This window comes from Nelumbo lutea, chromosome 8, assembly GCF_056320005.1.
Source record: "Nelumbo lutea isolate HS-2025 chromosome 8, American lotus-T2T, whole genome shotgun sequence".
NCBI lineage: Eukaryota > Viridiplantae > Streptophyta > Magnoliopsida > Proteales > Nelumbonaceae > Nelumbo > Nelumbo lutea.
The window spans coordinates 52,911,741-52,932,270 of NC_142691.1; the positions used below are offsets into that span (position 1 = coordinate 52,911,741).

The following is a 20,530-nucleotide window of genomic DNA, read 5'->3' on the forward strand; positions in this document are numbered from 1 at the left end:
GCAACATTGTAATCTGAACTGCCTTCTTGGGAGGGTTAAGAGTTTTCACCTCTCCCTTTGTATCATTTTTATTAATATCTATTAATTGAAGTCTTTGTTATCAATAAAAAAACTAGCAGGTGTGGTACATACATGTACATAAATATAGGGCCATTACCCAATGTTTCTCTTATTTGGGGTTTGGGAGGGGGTGGACTAGATACAAATCTTCAATTTGGTATTTTGTTTTTACACAGTGGCTGCTTTCAGACTTGAACCCATGTTTTTCACATTTATAAGCCTGAGATTTCTCCATTTCAGAACCAGTTGCCCTAGATAATAATCTTGAGCTTGTGAATAAACAAATACCCTTCCTAACTTTTCTCATGCTAATCCATCTATCAATTTGTTTGCCAATCTAGGGATCTATATGAAGTAGCTTTTCAACCTGGAGGCCAATGGTCTTGCTTCTCTAACAAGGATCCAAATGATGATCACCTTGCAAAGCTTTTAGTCTTGTAATATAGTTAATAACTACATATGGCATATATGTTATCGGACAATTTTTTTTGATCAGTAAGAAAACTTAAGAATTATATTAATTGATGAAATTGATTAGTACAACAGTAAGGGCCCAAGCACCCAATGGAGAAGGCGAGTCCCTACCAAAGTTTCAAATTACAATTGTGCCCAAAACAACTGTTGCCTATAGACCCCTTGTTTTGCTAGAGTATTAGCCATCTCATTTGCTGTCCTTACCTAGTTGAAAGTAATGTTGAGCTCATGTGAGAGGTTCTCTATTTCCCTGAATTCATGCCTATAGATCCATGGTACAAGATGCTTACTCTTAACTCCAAGAAATAACTAGTCTTGAATCTCCCTGTGCTTTCAAGTATTGGAAATTTGCATGCTTAGCAAATCTTAATCCTTGCACTAACGGCACCAGTTCAGCCTTAGTGAGTCTCTCAATCACAATGGTCCTGAAAACAAAGTGAGACTCTATCTGCACTATCTAAAGACTCCTCCAATGCCTGCCATTCCTGAGCTTCCCATAGAATTCCCATCAAAATTTAATTTTACTTTATTTGCTGCTAGGGTGACCATTGCATAAAGACCTTATCCTTTTCTTTAGAGGAAAGTGCCACTTCAGTCCATGCTCTTAAAATATCATTCACTGAGAAATCTCGGAAGAGATTGTGTTTTTATCCAGTGTGTAGCTCTGATTTTTGTACCCTCAAAATTCTCCTCTTTCAATCTACTTTTCTCATTGAAGGTTCTTCCATTATAGTCCACACTACCACTACCTTAATTGCTTTCCACATAGTTTTCCCTCTCTTTTTTAGCAGTCTTAAAAAACTTGGATGGAAGAGGCTCACCACATCCTTTGGAGGATCCCACCTGCAACCAAAAAGAGAACAACAGAGGTCCCAAACACAAAGCACAAATGGTCTGGAAAGCACTAGAGTGCTGGTAAAAACAGCATTAGGAGTACAAGATCACACTCTAGTGTGTTCAGATCTCCTACCCAAAAGAATCCTACTCAAATTACATGGAGGAAGATAAACTTTCTTATCTTCCAATTGGAGCTTGAGCTCCCAAAACAATGACTCCCTCTTGACTTCTTGCTTAGCTAACCCATCAGCAAAAGAGTTAGCTGATCTTTTCACCCTGCTGATCTTAACTTCCATCCCTTGAACCAGCCACCTGAATTTTTTGCTCTCATTATTGTACATCCATAACCTGCTATCTTCTTTATTCAGCCGCCCTACCACCACCTCCGAGTCCCCTTCAATGTTGAGTTTTCTTATATTCATCTCCTTAGCTCTTTGGGCTCCTTCCAAAACTGCAAAGATATCAGCCCTGAGAGAGTCAACCACTCCAATTGGGCCTGAAAACATGGCTGAAACAAACCCATTCTCATCCCTAAACACATCTCCAATCCCTGAATGTCCAGGATTCCGCCAGCTACTCTCATCAAAGTTTAGTTTTAAAAACCGGCCGGAGGGGGGGGGTGTCCAAGACACACTCAATACTATTTTGGTCTGGGTACAATTAGCAATCTCACCCCACTTCCTCAACAAGTCATCCACCGTGAAGTCTGTAAACAACTTTGACGATTTCAACCACTGTACTACCCTTATATGGAACGGTTCTCTCAGTACTTCATTGCCTCTCTCTACTTCAGAGAAGATCTTGGAATTTCTTTCCTCCCACAGAGCCCAACATATTGCAGCCCTCAAACATCTCGACATGGGCCTTCCCCTTTTCAATCGACACCTAAAGAAAGCAGGGGGAAAAAGGCTTTGCAAATTTGATGGATGATTACATCTACACCCAAAGAGGGATAATGCCCACACCCAAATGGACTTAGCAAACTGGCAAGTCATCAATAGGTGAAAATCAGTCTCCCCATCTGCTTTACAGAGAACACACCTGTGAGGGGATAAACATGTCTTGGGTCTCTTCTTTTGGAGCATATCACCAGTATTGATTCTTTCCAGAAAAGCTTCCCAACAAAAGCTACCAACTCTAGGGGGAATTGGTCTGCACCAAACCTCATTAACCGGGAAGGGAGGGGCAGCAGGACTAGGGGGCTGACTTAAGACTTTGAAAAAAAGAGGCACAAGAAAATGAGCCAGTGGGGTGGGGGTCTAGATTCTAGAATCCAACTTCTTAGGGTCCAAGAAAACATTATCAAGGATACCAAGGAGGCTTGATATACTATCCAAGTCTATATCTCTCCCTACGCACATATCATTACAGCTGCACATTGAGAACTTCTACCGTATCTGCATATTACCATTCGTGGGGAGATGTTCCCAATGTACATCTGTAGTGTTCTGTGGGTAGGAGATCCGGATTGCACTATAGTATCCTCCACAGGATGTAGTGAGCCTTTAGGAGCACAAGACCACACTCTATCGGTCAAATCAATGTGCTACGGAAAAGATTGGCTAAATAGATGTTCATGCTTTAAACAATTTCATTTAGAAAGCCTAGAGTTAAAAGTTCAGCCTATTTTATATGTTAATATATGTTTAATAATATGTGGATAATGAATCTACAATTGTATTTCATATTTTTTGTGTAAAAATTAAATTGCCCAAATTTGTTTTAACATTTTTAAACTTCATGTTATGCTCATATTATTCCTCAATATTTATTTACTTTTTTTGTGTTTTTAAAAAGTATGATATGTTCTCTTCAGGAACATGTCAATATTTGAACTTGCTAACCGAAATTGTAACAAAGAAAGAATCTCTAAGACTCTAACTTTAAGAGTTCTCATCATAAATTGGTCCTAAGTAGAGCAATAGAAAATTTGACAAATTCTTATACCTCTTTGTCATCATAGAAGATGATTAAATCATCCACAAATTGGAGATGGAACATAGGAACACCCTCCACCTGAAATCTATAATGTCTAATAAGTCTTACACTATCATCCTGAAAAATTAGGTATCTAAATATGTCAGATACCAACATGAACAAGAAATAGGATGATGGATCCCCTTGTCATCAAACTGTATTAATTAACTCTTTAATTGAATCTAATAAATGAACATATTTTCTACTGATCAAAAAAATTGTTGCCTTGTTCTAGTCTAGACGACAACTTCTTATCCTTTGTTTCCTAAATTCGTCTAACCTAGTGCAGCGTGTTTATGAAATATTGTTGAAAAAAATCCAAGTTTTCTATTTTCTTATAAAAAAAAATGTTTGTTGAAGGTTTATGTTGTATTGGTAATTAGTCAAGAGTGTCTAGGCTCTTGTGGGGTGATTGCCGACTTAAACTTGGGTGGGTGGTGGTCTGTAACGTCTGTTGCCGGGCTTTGCATTGGGTTGGAGTTTTTGTTAGTAAGATTAAAGATTTGATCATTTTCTATTTGGGTTGAGTTGTGTAAAGTAGTGTTTTGGTATTGTATATCTGTGCAGTGGAGTTTCATTATATTTGGGCTTATCATAGTGATGCCTTATAATAAGTTTGTATCTCTCTTCTATAGTTCTATTCCTTCTATTTTCTTATAAATTTTCTATTTTAATATTAGAAAGAAATCTTGTCCATATCCAGCTGTTCCAGCTGATGCCCTGAGCCTCTGCTACACCAAGAGACCTTTGCCAAATACATTAGTTCACCACTTCACCTTTTTAAAGGCAATTCATAGATAAATAGATAATACAGATATTCTCATTATGCCTAGCATCACCAGATTTTATCATCATATAGCTTTTTGTATCCATCTTTAACGTTTAACTGAATGATGCTCACTTGATTTTTGGTCTGGGAGACCAAAATGTGTTCTCTTGCTTATCTTCAGTATATACTAAACATTAGTCTAATTAATTTCTTACTGTCTTATTTTGTATATTTTTTTTGCTTACTTCAATCACCATGTAGTTTGCCCTATATTTCAGGGTTCTTCTTTTTATATAAGTGATAGATTTTGTCAAATGTCATGTTTGATTACATTATAATTTTGGTACATTTGTTCACAGGAGAGCAACAGACTTGGAACCATTGCAGCCTTTACTGAAGAAATGCATTGTTTTTCTGGAGGGAGAGGTGTTGCCATCAACTCTGGAGACTTCAAGGCCTCGAGTGCAGCTTGAGCGATCAGCTGTTTGGCATGGAATAAAAGCACTGTAAGAAGACAACGGCCTGAAGTGAATCCTCATTTATGCTTTTTGCCACTATTTCCTGTACTTTTATATGATTATACCCTTTTTGATTTTTGTGCTTATACTTCCTTGTATCTGTACCTTGAAGGCTTGGGTTCTTGGAGCCTCCTGTGTTTGAAGAAGGGGTATTGGAGCGGTATCCTATTTTTCTCAGTATAGTACTCAACCATGTCAGTGATGATTCACTTGAATTTACTTATGCAGTTAATTGCTTGAAGCTGCTCTTTGAAATGCTTGGTAGGTCATTTTTGCTTTTTTGCCTGTCCGTGATGTTGCATTTTGCTTAATGTTGCATCTATTTTATTTTCTTTTTTTCTCATGCACTTTTAGGGTGCAAAGTTTGGTTGAGAACAACGCTGTCACCAAGTGTGATGCGCAACACATTGCTGGGTCAGTGTTTCCATACTCGAAATGAGAAAAGTCATAAAGAAATTTTTGATCTTTTCCAGCCATTTCTTCAGGCATATCCCTGTACCACACATCTTTTTGTTTCTGAAATATGGTTTTCTATCATCATTTTGTTCTTCTTATTATGTTCATCCTCTCTATGTTATTGCATTTCTAATGCCTTTTTTCTGTCTTTACTTTTTTCTTTTCTTTTTTTTTTTTTTTTTCTGTTGGACCCATGTGGCTAGTCTCTTGAATCTCTGCATGATGGGGAACATGAAAAGCAGCGCAGACATTTCCTCTATTTTCTCCTCCATCAAGTTACTAACAGCAGTAACTTCAGTGATTTAATGAAAAAAAAGGCTTGCCAGGTTAGCTTACTCGTCTCTTTTGTATTTATCAATAAATAAAAGAAGAAGATTGAAGTTTTATTTGTATAGTTTTCTTTTACTTTGTAAAGAATGAACAATGGGGTTGGACAATTGTAGTGTTTGTTAGTTTGGTTATGTGTGTTTGTTTCCACATTTACATTTTTAATCTTTTTGCTCAACTTCCTTGCTATTTATTGCAAGACTGTGTCTTCAGATAGCTCTTCTCATTATACATCGAGGTTATACGATGAACCCACCATGCCCACCATATGAGTGTGCACACATGTGGTACGAAAGTTTGAATTCTCTAATTTAGTTTCAGTTTAACTTGCCTGTATACTTTATGTTTTTCCTTTTTCTAATTTTCTTTTCTAGCATATGCATCAATTCTTCAACTTATGGATTCATATGATGAGATTCTTCATACAATCAACAGCTGTTTTCCCTCCTGGGTGGTTGTCTTTTAAAAGTTACATGGATATATTTCTTTGAATTTCTTTCTCTTTATGCTTTTTAAGATGATTCTGCAGAATTTACTTGTTCAATGTAATACTGTAGGAATTACAATCATTTTCCTGTATAATGTTCATTTTCTAATACATGTGAAGTAGAACATAGAAATTGTAATTATATTTATTCAAGACATGTGTATGTGTTAAAACAAATGGATTCATGAGTCGCTTGTTTGTGATTTATTGCACAGGGGTCCTTCTCTGTTGAGTTCATTAAAGGATTCACATCTTCATAGTTCTTTGCGGCAACCTGCACTTGATCTTATTCAAATTATTATAGTCTCTGATGCTGCTGCTTTGGAAACTTCAATGTTGAAGTTTGTCAGACCTGCAATCTGTAATAGTGGCATTTCTACTGATCCCAATGATGATGAAGATGAGTTTCCATTATATCATGATATTGAAGAGAAGGGTAGCAGTTGTTGGAGTGAATTTAGTATACAGAATAGACTTACATCACATGAATGTAAAGATTGGATGTGCATTCCCATGTTATGGTTTGATGTTTTGGTTGAGGTTCATCCTTCAATTCTCCCCATATCATTTTCCAAGGCTGTTATCTGGGCTCTATCTCAATTTTCAATGGTAGAACCTCAAAATCGTACAGAAATGGCACTTTCAGTTGGAGATTGGTTTTCATCCCTTTCTGGAACTATGTCAACTTCTTCCAAGTGGGAGCTTCCAACTGGTTCTGATGATGGTGGTGATGGGAAGGAATCAAGGAATGCGGTTAAAGCAGCAACAATGTATATTCCTTTGATAAAAGCTTTCAAGAGGTCTGTAGCATCATGAACCTTTCCAATTATATCATAGATGTGACATTGGTATTTACTATTTGAGTTTGCCTGCAATAATTTCATCAGGTTCTATTACATGTATATTTTGGCTCAAAAAGTCAGCTACTCCAAGTGGAGTAGTGCTGGGCTAAAGCCGTGACTCACAGTCCTCAATGTATTATGTGTAGGGGTGTCAATCGACCAGTTTTGGATTGGATCCAATCCGATCCAAACCTTATCAAATTGGATTTGGATGGTCTGTTATAATCATTGGATTGGGCCAATCCAAGATAAATTAGTCCATATTCTTATTGGTTTGAATTGGACCTAAACCAAATTCCCAATAATTTGATCATGAGGCCAAACCCTTGTCCAATTTGAAACCGATCAAAATTGAAGTCGACATAAAATCACTTTTAAGAGTACTTTTACGGAAGCAATTTTACGAATGTACTTTTACAAAAGCACTTTTATAAAAGTAATTTTATGAAAAGTACTTGTACGAAAGCACTTTTACAAAATTACTTTTACGAAAGCACTTTTACAAAAGCACTTTTAATGAAAGCACTTTTACAAAAGCACTTTTAATGAAAGCACTTTTACAAAAGCACTTTTAATGAAAGCACTTTTATAAAAGTACTTTTACATGAAAGCACTTTTATGAAATCACTTTTATAAAAGTACTTTTACATGAAAGCACTTTTATGAAAGCACTTTTACAAAAGAACTTTTATGGAAGTATTTTTATGAAAGCACTTTTATGGAAGTACTTTTATAAAAGCAATTTTATGAAAGCACTTTTATGGAAGTACTTTTATAAAAGATCTTTTATGAAAGCACTTTTATGAAAATACTTTTCTAAAAGCACTTTTATGAAAACACTTTTATGAATGTATTTTTATAAAAGCACTTTTACGAAAGTACATTTATAAAAGCACTTACACTTTATGAAAGCACTTTTACAAAAGTACTTTCATAAAAGCACTTCTATGAAAATACTTTTATGAAAGCATTTTTACACAAGCACTTCTACGAAAGTACTTTTATAAAAGTACTATGAAAGTACTATAAAAGTACTTTTACAAAAGCACTTACATGGAATTACTTTTATAAAAGCACTTATGTGAAAGTAATTTTACAAAAGCACTTATATCAAAGTACTTTTATAAAAGTACTTTTACAAAAGCACTTGTATGAAAATATTTTTATAGAGGCACGTCTACGGAAGTACTTTTATGAAAGCACTTTTACAAAAGTGCTTTTTCAATGGCAAAAGGATATATTTTTGTAATTTTTTATATGTTTTGTTTTTTTTATATAATTTTTGATATTTCATTCTCTTTGGATTGGATCCGATCCAGTCCATTTACATTTTAATGGATTGGATTGGATTTGGACTGGATTAGGTCCGGTCCATTTGTAAGTGGACTCACATTGGACTGGACCGGTTTGGACCAAATCCATTCAAATTGACACCTCTAATTATGTGGTCCCACCTTGACTTGGATGAAGTGACACAAAATGGGGCAATAGCATTGCATCGAGGGCGGTGATTTCATGGTTTTAGCCCAGCACTACTCGAAGTGAAGTAGCTGATTCTTCTCTATATTTTGGGTGAGCATAGTGTGAGAACACAAAGTTGTAGTGGATTTTTTTTGTCAGGTTTGCTACACATTTCGTTATTCAAATGGAGCATGGAGAACTTTGGAAGCAGTGGACTTGGGAACCCAGAATGGCTGGAAGTTTGGTCCTGTTGTTTTTTGATCCTAATGATGTAAGGGTGAACTTTCATATATTGGGCTGATCAATAACCATGTTTTGAGATTGAAATGACGTGATTTAATGATCCTTTGCTTGATGTAGGATGTGAGGCATGTTAGTAGGCTTATCCTGGAACATGTTTCTAAGACACGAGGCCTTGCCAGTGGGCTACAGTTCCTCTGTGACAGTGCATTATCTCTTTCCTCCATGTATTTCGGGTTAAGACATTCATTGAAACTGGTCAGCCTCTTTGAAATCTCACAAACATGAATATCAGCTATTGCTCAGAGTTCAGATTACTGTTTTAGGCCAGATTCCTGCATGATGTATAATTTGGAATCCTGCTTTATTATGTACATATTTCTTTTCAGGTACAAGCTGCTGGTTCTGCTTTATCAGCTTTCCAAAATTCACACCATTTGTTCTTCATTCTACACAAGCTTCTTAAAGGTGCAGATGCATCTTCCAAAGCATTACCGAATAATCCAGTAGATGACTCAAAAGTCCTCAAGTTTTCATCCCAGGGGGGTTTTTTGCGGAACCCAGTGTTTGATGCTTCACCAATAAATATTCAAAATCCTTCAAATATGTTCAAGATAAAATCTTGGGAGCAGTTCAGTTGCTTGTCATCAGAAATTGTATGGCCATATATAAGGAAATGCTTGGCAGAAGGTGTGGCACTCAAAGACAATATAAATTCACAGGTATAATCTTCTAGAAAGAACTTTAATTCCCTATATTTTTTGTATCTATAAGGTCTCTCTTATGCTAAATGTCAGTTATCTTATATCTCTTAGTTTTCACTAATTTTGAGTGTGATAAGATGTACTTATGTTTTTATTCTTTAATCATTACACAGTACAAACAGAATTATTTTCTAGTTTTGGACATTTTCCCCCAAGCTGGAGAATTGTGTATCAAAATTCTATGACCAATTTTTTCCATCATAATATGTTTTCTGATGTAATGGTAAATTTCGGGCTGGCAAGTATGAGATTATGTGGGTTTGAGTCTAAGAGTGAGGTTAGGACCATATCCAATCTACCCCACCCAAGAACCCAGATAGCTGGGACCAACATTGGGCAATGGTTTTTTTTATTTCTTTTCTGATGTCACCATGGGTCCATGTGATCCCAAAATGGTGTTATAGTTATTAAGGTCCATGAGATCGCCTACTCACCTTGGTGGGCACCTAGGTGATTTTTTTTTTGAATAATAACGATGAAACCTGGTTCTATAGCAAGCAACAGCCACCTTTCACTAGTAATTGTCTATAGTTTTCATAAAAAATAATAAACTTCATTTGAAACATAAAAAATCAACAAATTCATGAAAAAAAGGAACAAAGGGAAGCAATTTCAAAAAATGGAGGGGATGAACTCCTAATTTTGTCCTAGGATAAGAATAGGGGTTTTGGAGCAGGTGATAGGTCCTGTCATGGTGGCAGTTTTGGAGCAGTTGGTTTAGTTGTTGGTGGTGGTGCTGGTGGAGGCATTTGAGGAGGTGGAGGCTTTGGTGGTGGGAGAGTGGTAGTGCTGGTGGAGGATCAGGTTGTGAAGGTGGGGTTTGGTGCAGGTGGAGGGTAGGATGGAGCTGGTGGTGGTGTTGGAGCTGGAGGATTTGGTGGCAATGGTGGTGGTGGTGGTGCTGGAGTAGGATTTGGCAGTGGTGTTGGTGGAGGTGGTGGTACTAATGAGGGATTAGGTGGAGGTGTTGGTGTTGGTTGAGGATAGGTGGAGGTGTTGGTGGAAGTCAAGGAATTGTCAGGGGTCATTGTATAGGTGGAGGGTTTTGAATAGGAATTGGTGTTGGTGTTGGAGTAGGAGTTGATCCTGGCAGGGGAGCTGGTGGTGGTGGACGTTGAAACCTATTTTGAGTTCTAAGTTTAATACAAAATCTGTTCTTATGTTGTAAACAATGCAAGGCGTGTTTAGTTTAGCAACTAAGGACTGCTGATATACCTTTGTAAAAAGCATTGTTATCATCACTGAACTGGACATGTATTGGTCATTTTGAGTTTCCAAATAAAGAGACTAATGCTATGTTTATCGAAAAAACGTTTACTTATTCTAATGAAGGAAGAAGCTACCTTCTACAGATCAGTGCCTGCAGTGTCTTCTGATGATGCAGGTCTTGCTGATCCATTGGTGCCTACTTTTGTTTCTCCTATGCTTACTTCACCTACCTCTCCTTTTGACAGTATTTTCAATTATATTTCTTATGATCATTTAAGTCACCCCTTGCTTCCATCTCATTTGTTTCTATTCCAAGGAATGTGATCGAAGTAGTAGAACGGCCAGAACAGAAAGATGCAGGAAGGGATGAATTCTCTATTGAATTGTCTTACATTCTATCTAATATTCTTCATAACTTGTCAATTGTAATGAGTCCTCCCTAAGATTTTCCATATATGGGGTTTCCTTTTCAACCAAGTTTCTCTCAAGATCCACATAGTTGATAAACTGAAAATCTTTATTGGTCAACATCTGAGATATAATAAGAAGAGCTAAAATCCTTCTCCTTAAATTTCTACGAAGGAGATTTATTTTAAAAAAATTTTTTGTTTCTCTCTTCCCAAAGACTGCATGGAGGCATAAACTGCTGCCTGCCTAAAAATGTCGCCTCTTTTCCCCAATTTGCTACTTTTTATTTGAAGAATAAAGTCACAAACTGAATTGGAAGGTGCCCAATGAAAGCTGCTTTCTTAAATCAAATTGATTAGGAATTGCCAAACAGTTTGAGCAACTTTGCAATTAAGTAGAAGGTGACCAATGGATTTACTGTCGTCATACCTGCTACCAACACACATTTCACTTTGAAGACATTGTGAAAAATTGACACTGTGAAACTTAGCCAAGATGGAAGTCAAGACTGGTTGAGAGAGGGGAAGGCAAATAGAAGAGGAAATGAAAGGTGAGTTTGTGCAGCCTTGTTCGAGAGCTTCAGGGTTAAGGGAAAACTTTCTTAAAAGTTCTGGAAGATAAAGATGGCCATAGTTCTGCAAGTAGGGGAGGAAATAGTTGGCAGGTTTAAGGATTTTGTTGATGAGGCACTGAAGCTGAGTAGGGAGTTGGACTGCAAGTGATTGACAGAAACTGGGGATAGAAGGTATGTTGCAAAAAGAAAGAGGAATGATAAGGGCAGGTTCTTGACATTGATACGAGCATTTTCAATCCAATGTTCTGAAAATCGTAATTGTATTGTAAATTCTAAAGAGGTTTGAATTGAATCGTGTTGTAAATCATAAGATATTTTTTTTTTCTGATTTTACCAAAAGTTGTGAAAAACCATAAAAAATACCCAGACCTCTCAAAAATTAGAAAAAATGGCTTTGCACTAATTTTCAACCTATAGACATGATATAAGTAGGTAGTGATGGTGAGCCTATAGACACTGTACTAATTTTCAACCTATAGGCAGCCTAACAGAGATGACAAAAGAGTGTGGATGGGTGGGAAGGATGAGCAGTTCTCTGTCAAATCCTTTTATAACAAGCTGACTAGGGAAGAAGATCAGGAGTTTCCTATGTGTCCTATGTAAATCAGGATGGAGAAGACTGTTGATTGCCTGTTGTTACATTGTAAATTCTCATGTAGCATTTGGGTAAAAGTATACAGTTTGTTTGCTCACAAGGGTTTCTGTCTGGTGTAAGTGGAGAGCTTTTTGAGAGGGTGGCATTTACAAGGTTTGAAGAAAAGATGAAAGTTGTGTTACAGCCTGCGAAAGCAACATGGCTTTCCCTGTTACAGCCTCTATTTGTACAGGGTTTTTCCGGAAATGAGAAAAAATTGGAAGTTATCAGGTGACCCTCCCTCTACTACATTGAGGAAGATGGAGATAGAGGTAGATGCAGTGTTTTAAAAGTGCAAGGCGCATGGGCCATTTTGCGCTTGAGGCGCAAGGCGAGGTGCGTGACTTTTTGAGGCAAGGCGCAAAATTTAAAAAAAATGCAAAAAAATAAAAAAAGCAAAAAATTCAAAAAATAAAAAAATTATAAAACATAATATTAATAAAAATATTAACTTAAGTTGTAAAATAAATGTTTGAATAAACCTATTATCTAAAATTAAATTATATAAATATATTAAAATGAGAATTTAAAAATGAAATCAAACATATAAAACCCATAATCTCTTTTTTTTTTTCTCAATTGCATCAAGTAGCTAATGTGATATATTACATTCCTAATTCTACGAGCCACCTTTGTGCCATGCCCCTCGAGGCTAGCCCAAACAAGTCCATGTTAAGGTCTTAAATTCTTAGATTGCACACAAAAAATAATAATTTTATAGTTTAAATTGCTTTTAAGATGTTTCATTAACTTGAATGAATGGGCAACATTACCAAATAGGTGGTTCATGTTTAGGTTGGCCTCGAGGGGTGTGGCATGGGGGTCCGGGGGCGGAGCCCCCGACCTAGTGACCAGACTCAAAAAAAAGGAAAAAGCGGCAAATTTTCAAAAGGTGCACGCTTGGGCTAAGGTGCAGGCACACGCCTAGGCGTACCAGGCGCACGCCTAGGCTCACCAGGTGTGCGCCTTTTGAATGGGCTGCGCCTAGGACCTGGGCGAGGTGCCTACCCTAAAATGCGCCTCGCCTGAGCACCTAGGCGCGCCTTTTAAATTACTAGGTAGATGTGCGGAAGGTGCGAAGATGGATGAGCGAATGAAGGTGTTGGGTGCGAGCCTAATTGGGAGGTTTGTTAGTTTGATTTGGAGACAAAGAAGGTGGAGGTTTGGGCAATGGTAGAGTGGGGAAAGGAGAAAGTTTTAAGCGTAAGAAAACTAAATGGAGGTTTGTTCCTATTTATGTTTCATAGCAAAGAGGTAGCAAAACAAGTTTTGGAGTTGGAGACACAAAGCAAAGGGACTTTGACCTTCGACTTGATTGGTGGTTCCTAACGGTAGGTTCTTTGTTTCCATGCAGAAGAGGAAGAGTAGTGTGGACTAATGTAGTTGGAATCCCTTTACATGCTTGGAGCATCGTAACTTTCGAAGCAATAGGAGGTACTAGTGGGAGATTCTTGAAGTTTGACGACAAGAATAGGTATTGGGACATATTAGATAGAGCACAATTGGTAGTGGAGGTAGACGAGATCTCGAAGGTCCCAAATGTTGTGGATCTGTGATTTGCAGGGGAGAGCTACGAGTTGCACAAAACCATAATTTTCAAGGCGCCAAGGCAAGGTTGGGTGTCAGGGGGGCGCCTTGTCGCCTAGGCGATGGATTTTTTTATATAGAGAAAACATAGATTCCAGGGTAGTTCCCTAGGTACCATAGCCATATTTCCTTAATAATTATTCGTAAGAAAAGTACAGAGTTCATGTTAAAGTATAGAAAATCAACATATTCATGAGAAGAAAAAAAGAAGGAAAAGAAAATTAAAAAAATATAGGGGCTGAACCCTTATTTTTGTTATAGGAAAAGAATAAAAGAAAAAGTAGTAGTAGTAGGGATAAAACGAAGAAAGGTTCTAAAGGAGGGAGTAGGGATAAAACGAAGAAAAAAATGGAGGGTGGGATTGGGTTTGGGTAGTAACAAAATATCACAATGGGCGTAAGACAGTGCCTGTACAAAGGGGAAGAGTAGTTGAAAAGGTCACTGGTGCCGGATATGCATGGGAAGGGACTCTGACTTCTCAGGTGGTTAGAGGAGACAAGCTCCATTGGTTCACCCTGAAAAGAACATCTGGAGGAAGAGACCGTTCTAGCAGCAAGGACCAATCGAGGTAGTTAGGAAGACTCGAGCGTCAATATCCCTACTCGAGCATCACACGAATCCGACCACAACATCACTCACACAAGTTGAAGTTGGCTTCTCGAGGTAGAGCTCAACACTAGAGGAAGGAAAAGATGGTGAAGCTTTAGTCGATAAAGAACCGAAGAGCTTCACAGACATAAAGAGGTAAGTCTTTATGCCACTCCTCCTTCCCTGCTCAAGATTACAGAAGAGAGAGAAGAGGTGGTTCGAAGGGAAGATTGTGGGGAAGTTGAGGCAAAGAGTGTAGGTACATGGTGATCGGTCAGATTGTCAAAAGACAAAAGACATCAAATTTATACCACTTGGATGCTTGAGATGAGTTCATTACTCATTGGTTGCCTGCAATGAGCTTATAACTCATCGAACGTCTGCGATGAACATATGACCTATCGCACGTTCGCGATAAACTTGTACCCAACACAAGTCAAGATAAGCTTTAGCTAATGTAAACCCATGATAAACTTTGAATGTGTGCGGTTCTGCGATGAACTTCAGATACGCACGGTTTTGCGATGAACCCGAGGCCATTACAGAACTACGGGTTACTGTGAATCAGAGTTAAATATTGGTTACACATGCAACTTCAGGTTACACGTGTGATAAGGCGTCATGTAGGTTTAGTAAAATACGCTTGTTAGATGATGATGCCACCAATGCCATGCCGGTTAAGTGGGTCATAAAAGGAAGTAGAACACGCAGATTATGAGAATCCTCGAACGAAAGGAAAGTCGGTCCTTGAGAGATCTCATAAGACACGTGGCAAAACCCTAGCAATGCTCCTTAATGACCGATAGTGAATCTAATATTCCCTTTCCTTGTGGGAATCAAATTCTTTCAACGCCTTCTGTTAGCGTAGGGGTATTTCTGTCTTTATACCTTGATTGATGTTGCTGATCTGTAATGTTGTGTTGAAATATGTGCTCTTAAGTAAGGTCACATAGGTCTTTTCAGTTATGTTTTAATATTAATATAAATTCTTATTGGCCGAATGGGAGAGGACAGGTTGACTCTTTCAGTTCGAACCAGTATTCTCTCTTCTCTCTCTCTCTTTCTCTCTTTCTCTCTTTCTCTATCATTCTCTCTTCTTCTACATAACTGAACTCAGTCAGGCCAAATTCTAAGGCAGACCTGAATTCTATCATGGTATCAGAGTAGGTTAAATCTGCCTAGATTTCTGCTTGCCTAGGGTTCATTCTCTGTGCACCCTATCTAGGGTTTTCCTTTTTTTTTTCTATGTTCAATTGGAGATAAGGGAAAGGGCTGAAAAGGAGTGATCGCCCTCTTCCCTTGGGGGTCTCTATGCCTCCAATCAGTCGTATGTGGTCGGTTGCTGTGATTTCTGAGATCGCCCTCTCCTAGTAGAGGAGGAATAGAGGGCCGAACTGTGTGTGGCTGTTGTGTGTGAAGCGGCTGTTGTGTGTGAACTGCTCTCCTGCTCGCATGGGTGTTACTTCAGCGGTAAGGTAAGAGATTTCAGTTCTGGTTTATGGATTAAATAGGAGGTGTGTTTTAGATCATTTGCTAGTGTTTCGGCTAGTTGTGCTAGGTTTTATGCTTGTTTCTTTGCGCATGTTGAAGGAAGAGATATGATCATATAGTGGTGAGATTTAAGGTAGTTGTAGGAGCAGGGTTTGTGGTGTAAAGAGCACACATTCCAGCAACATTTAGTGCTGCAATCAGTGTGACAGGTGTGACCTAGTGGTGTGTAGTGTGCAGATCTTAGTGATAATAGAATTCAGCAAGTGTGAAGTATTGGTGATAACATAATGGGAGACAGTAATGATTATAAACCTAGTGTGATGGTGCCTACAGACTACCTGAATGTTCAGATGACCTCCATTAAGTTAAATGGAGAGAATTATGTGCCTTGGGATAAATCTGTTGAAGTCTTTCTAAAGGCAAAGAAGAAGGTAAAACATATTAGAGAGGAGAAACCTCCTCTGACTCTCACGAGTATGAAGATTGGGAGCAAGAGGACGCTCAGATCATCACATGGTTGTGGAACAATATGGAACCCATGATTAGTGTGAACTTTATGTTCCTTGATACTACCAAAGACGTGTGGGACCATGCGAAAAAATTGTATTCGGGGCAGGATAATACAACCAGAGTTTATCAGCTTTATCAAGAGTACTTTAATCTGCAACGGGGCAATCAAAGTCTTGAGGAGTACTATGCCAACATGAGGAACATACGTAATGAGTTGAATGTCTATCATTCTCTCACTTTTGATGTCAAGATTCAGCAACAATAGAGAGAGCAACTTGATGTGACTAGATTTTTGGTGGGACTAAAGCCTAAATATGAACCAGTACGGGCTCCGATATTAGGGGGATCAACTCTTCCATCCCTGGAAGAGGTATTTGCTCGACTTCGGAGGATTTCTATCGGATCTACTAAGAACTCTAATATCTCAGATAGATCGGCCTTTGCTGCATCGAGAGGCCGTGGTGGTAGAGGTGGAGCTCGGGGAGCTCAGTCTGGTCGTGGTGTTGGTAGTGGTTCTGCATATGGCTGAAGTGGCAATGGTGGGTCTACTTATAATCGTGGTGGTGGTCGTACTGGGAGCAGAGATTCAAGGGGAGCCCATGGTAGAGGACGTAGCTCAGGCCCGAGGAAGTGCACTCATTGTGGTATGGATGGACATACCATCAACTATTGTTATGATTTACATGGTCCTCCCTCAACCTGGGCCAATCATGCCGCAACCGGTGACTCAAGTTCCAGCTTTAAACAGGAGAATCATTCATTTGACCAGTTGCCTCCTACATCCACAGATGGTCCCATGAAGGAGATGGTGAGTGTTCCCCGTGATGAATATGAGAGGTTTATCCAATCACAACAGAACACGACAACTTTTGCTCACTCAGGTATGGCTTGTCTGGCATCTACACCCAATCCCTGGATCATTGACTCTGGAGCCTCCGATCACATGACTGGAACTCCAGGTGTGTTTTCCTCCTTGTCTCATTGCTCAACATCACAATCTGTCACCCTTGCTAATGGTTCCACATCCTCAATTTGTGGTGTTGGTAATGTTGACCTAGATCCTGTATTCCTCTCATCAGTTTTGTATGTTCCTAAATTGCCTTTTAACCTTATGTCTGTTAGTAAGCTGACCAAATCACTTAACTGCTCCATTACCTTTTATCCTTCTATGTGTGTCTTTCAGGATCTCAAGACGGGGATGAAGATTGGTGGAGGGCATGAAGCAGGTGGACTGTATTATCTTGACGGTGGTGGTGGTAGAACTTCAACAGCTCTCCAGTCATCTCTTTCTCCTCTCCAGTGGCACTGCCGATTTGGTCATCCGTCGCTCAAAGTTTTGAAGTCCTTGGTTTCGTCCTTGAGTCAGGTTTCTGTTTTGGATTGTGAGTCGTGTCAGTTTGGGAAACACCATCGTGTTCCCTTTAGTTCTAGAGTTGATAACCGTGTGTCGAGTCCTTTTTCTTTAGTTCATTCAGATGTTTGGGGTCCTTATAAAGTAATGTCATATAATGGATACAAATATTTTGTCATTTTTGTGGATGATTTTTCAAGGATGACGTGGCTCTATTTAATGAAAGAAAGAAGTGAATTATTTACTATTTTCCAAAAATTTTATGCTGAAATTCGTAACCAATTTGGTACCCATATCAAAGTTTTTCGTTCTGATAATGGCCGCGAATATTTATCCTCATCATTTCAGGAATACCTGGACCAACATGGCATTATACATCAGACTTCGTGTACCTACACCCTACAACAAAACGGGGTGGTTGAGAGAAAGAATCGCCATCTCCTTGAAACAGCAAGATCCCTAATGCATCACATGCATGTTCCCAAACCTTTTTGGAGTGATGCAGTACTTACCTCTTGTTTTCTGATTAATCGGATGACCACGTTCATCCTTGATGGTCAGTCTCCGTTTCAGGTCTTGTTTCCCTCTTTGTCTCCGTTCCCTCTTACGCCGAGAGTTTTTGGGTGTGTTTGTTTTGTCCATCATCTGGGTCCTGGGAACGACAAGTTTGATGCCCGTTCTCTCAAGTGCATCTTCCTTGGCTATTCTCGGACCCAGAAAGGGTATAGGTGTTACCATTCTGGTTCTCGACGGTCCTTTGTGTGTGCTGATGTCAGTTTCTTTGAGTCTACTCCGTTCTTTTTGGGGTCTGGTGATGCTTCTTCCTTCTCATCACTTCCTCCCCTTCCACTTCCCGTTGTCGATCCTCAGTTTGTTCCAGTTGTGACCAAATCCTTGCCTCCGGTGCCACCACTTGTTGAACGCCCACCTATTCGTCATGTGTATACACATCGCTCATATGCACCGGCTACTACTCCTCCAGCTACATCTCCATCGATGGATCCGGCACCAGAACCCCACTTGGCATCTGAGATTGATCTACACATTGCTTTGCGGAAAGGTAAACGTACTTGCACCCTTCATCCCATTTCTAATTATGTTTCTCTTACTCACCTTTCCGCTTCCCATCGCCAGTTTGTTACCTTGTTATCATCAGTTATTGTTTCTAAATATGTCTAGGAAGCCCTTGCCTCTCCAGGGTGGTGCCGTGCAATGGAAGAACTCTTAGCCCTTCATCATAATCATACTTGGGACCTCGCTGCTCTTCCTCCTGGGAAGCAAGCTGTTGGTTGTAAGTGGGTTTATATGGTTAAGTACCTGCCTGATGGTAGTGTTGAACGACTGAAAGCGCGATTAGTTGCAAAAGGGTACTCCCAAACCTATGGCATTGACTACATAGAGACCTTCTCACCGGTTGCTAAGATCGGGTCAGTTCGTGTTGTGATCTCTCTTGCAGCCATGTATGAGTGGCCACTATATCAGCTTGATATCAAGAATGCCTTTTTGCATGGTGACTTACTCGAGGAGGTCTACATGGAGCAACCTCTAGGGTTTGTTGCTCAGGGGGAGGATGGTAAGGTGTGCCGACTAAGGAAGGCTATATATGGGCTTAAACAGTCTCCTCGGGCATGGTTTGGTAGGTTTAGTGAGGTGGTAAAGAAGTTTGGCATGAAACAGTGCAAGGTTGACCATTCTGTATTTAGTCATGACTCTTCGGGAGGAAAAATATTGTTGGTGGTGTATGTAGATGATATTGTTATTACTGGGAATGATAACATTGGTATTGATAGGCTGAAGACTTATCTACAGGATCACTTTCAGACAAAGGATCTGGGTAAACTAAAATACTTCTTGGGGATAGAGGTAGCGAGATCCAAGTATGGGATTAATCTGTGCCAGAGGAAGTATGTGGTTGATTTGTTGGACGAAATAGGCTTGTTGGGTGCCAAACCAGCTGAAACACCCATGGACACAAATACCAAGCTAAGCAGTGATATGGGTGAAGTGTTTGAAGACCCTGGCAGATACCGACGACTTGTGGGCAAACTGAACTACCTAACCATTACTAGACCAGACATCTCATTTGCAGTTAGTGTGGTAAGCTAGTTCATGCAAAAACCTCTGATTCCTCACTGGAATGCGGTTCTGAGAATTGTGAAGTATCTAAAAGGGGCCCCGGGTCGCGGTCTGATATACAAGAGTGGGGGAAAACTTGAAATAGAAGGGTATTCTGATGCTGATTGGGCCGGTTCTATGTCTGATAGGCGGTCTACTACAGGCTATTGCACGTTTCTGGGAGGTAACCTGGTGACATGGAAAAATAAGAAGTAGATGGCTGTGGCAAGAAGCAGTGCAGAGGCAGAATATAGGGCTATGGCGCATACCTCTTGTGAGTTAGTGTGGCTAAGCAACCTTCTACAGGAAGTAGGGTACAACATTAACACTCCAATGAAGCTCTACTGTGATAATCAGGCTGCAGTTCATATCTCCTCAAATCCAGTGTTTCATGAAAGAACCAAGCATATTGAGGTTGACTGTCACTTTGTGTGGGAGAAGGTGCTGAATGGAGAGCTAGACACTACACATGTTAATACAGGAAATCAATGGGCTGACTTATTTACAAAAGGTTTGAGTCGAGGAAGAGTGGACTACATATGTAACAAGCTGGGAGTATATGATATATACTCACCAGCTTGAGGGGGAGTGTTAGCGTAGGGGTATTTCTGTCTTTATACCTTGATTGATGTTGCTGATCTGTAATGTTGTGTTGAAATATGTGCTCTTAACTTAAGTAAGGGCAATAGGTCTTTTCAGTTATGTTTTAATATTAATATAAATTCTCACTGGCCGAATGGGAGAGGACAGGTTGACTCTTTCAGTTCGAACCAGAATTCTCTCTTCTCTCTCTCTCTTTCTCTCTTTCTCTATCATTCTCTCTTCTTCTACATAACTGAACTTAGTCAGGC

At 39.2% G+C, this 20,530-nt stretch overlaps 1 protein-coding gene across 5 annotated transcripts in view; it reads left to right on the plus strand.

Annotated features, from left to right (window-relative positions):
* Positions 1–20,530, plus strand: part of LOC148844195 (P-loop containing nucleoside triphosphate hydrolases superfamily protein) — an 82,029-nt gene that overhangs the window by 36,312 nt on the left and 25,187 nt on the right. For 4 of the 5 annotated variants that reach the window (XR_016103619.1, XR_016103618.1, XM_088959118.1 and 1 more), the window contains exons 5-13: positions 4,477–4,623; positions 4,748–4,896; positions 4,990–5,120; positions 5,295–5,417; positions 5,632–5,705; positions 6,121–6,705; positions 8,368–8,479; positions 8,569–8,706; positions 8,838–9,170. Coding sequence is in view for 3 of the 5 variants with exons in the window: in XM_088959118.1 (XP_088815244.1) it covers positions 4,477–4,623; positions 4,748–4,896; positions 4,990–5,120; positions 5,295–5,417; positions 5,632–5,705; positions 6,121–6,705; positions 8,368–8,479; positions 8,569–8,706; positions 8,838–9,170 (1,792 nt within the window). In the remaining 2 variants the exon portion in view is untranslated. Of the gene's footprint in view, positions 1–4,476; positions 4,624–4,747; positions 4,897–4,989; positions 5,121–5,294; positions 5,418–5,618; positions 5,706–6,120; positions 6,706–8,367; positions 8,480–8,568; positions 8,707–8,837; positions 9,171–20,530 lie in introns of those variants that run through there. The other variant, XM_088959119.1, reaches the window with a different exon arrangement.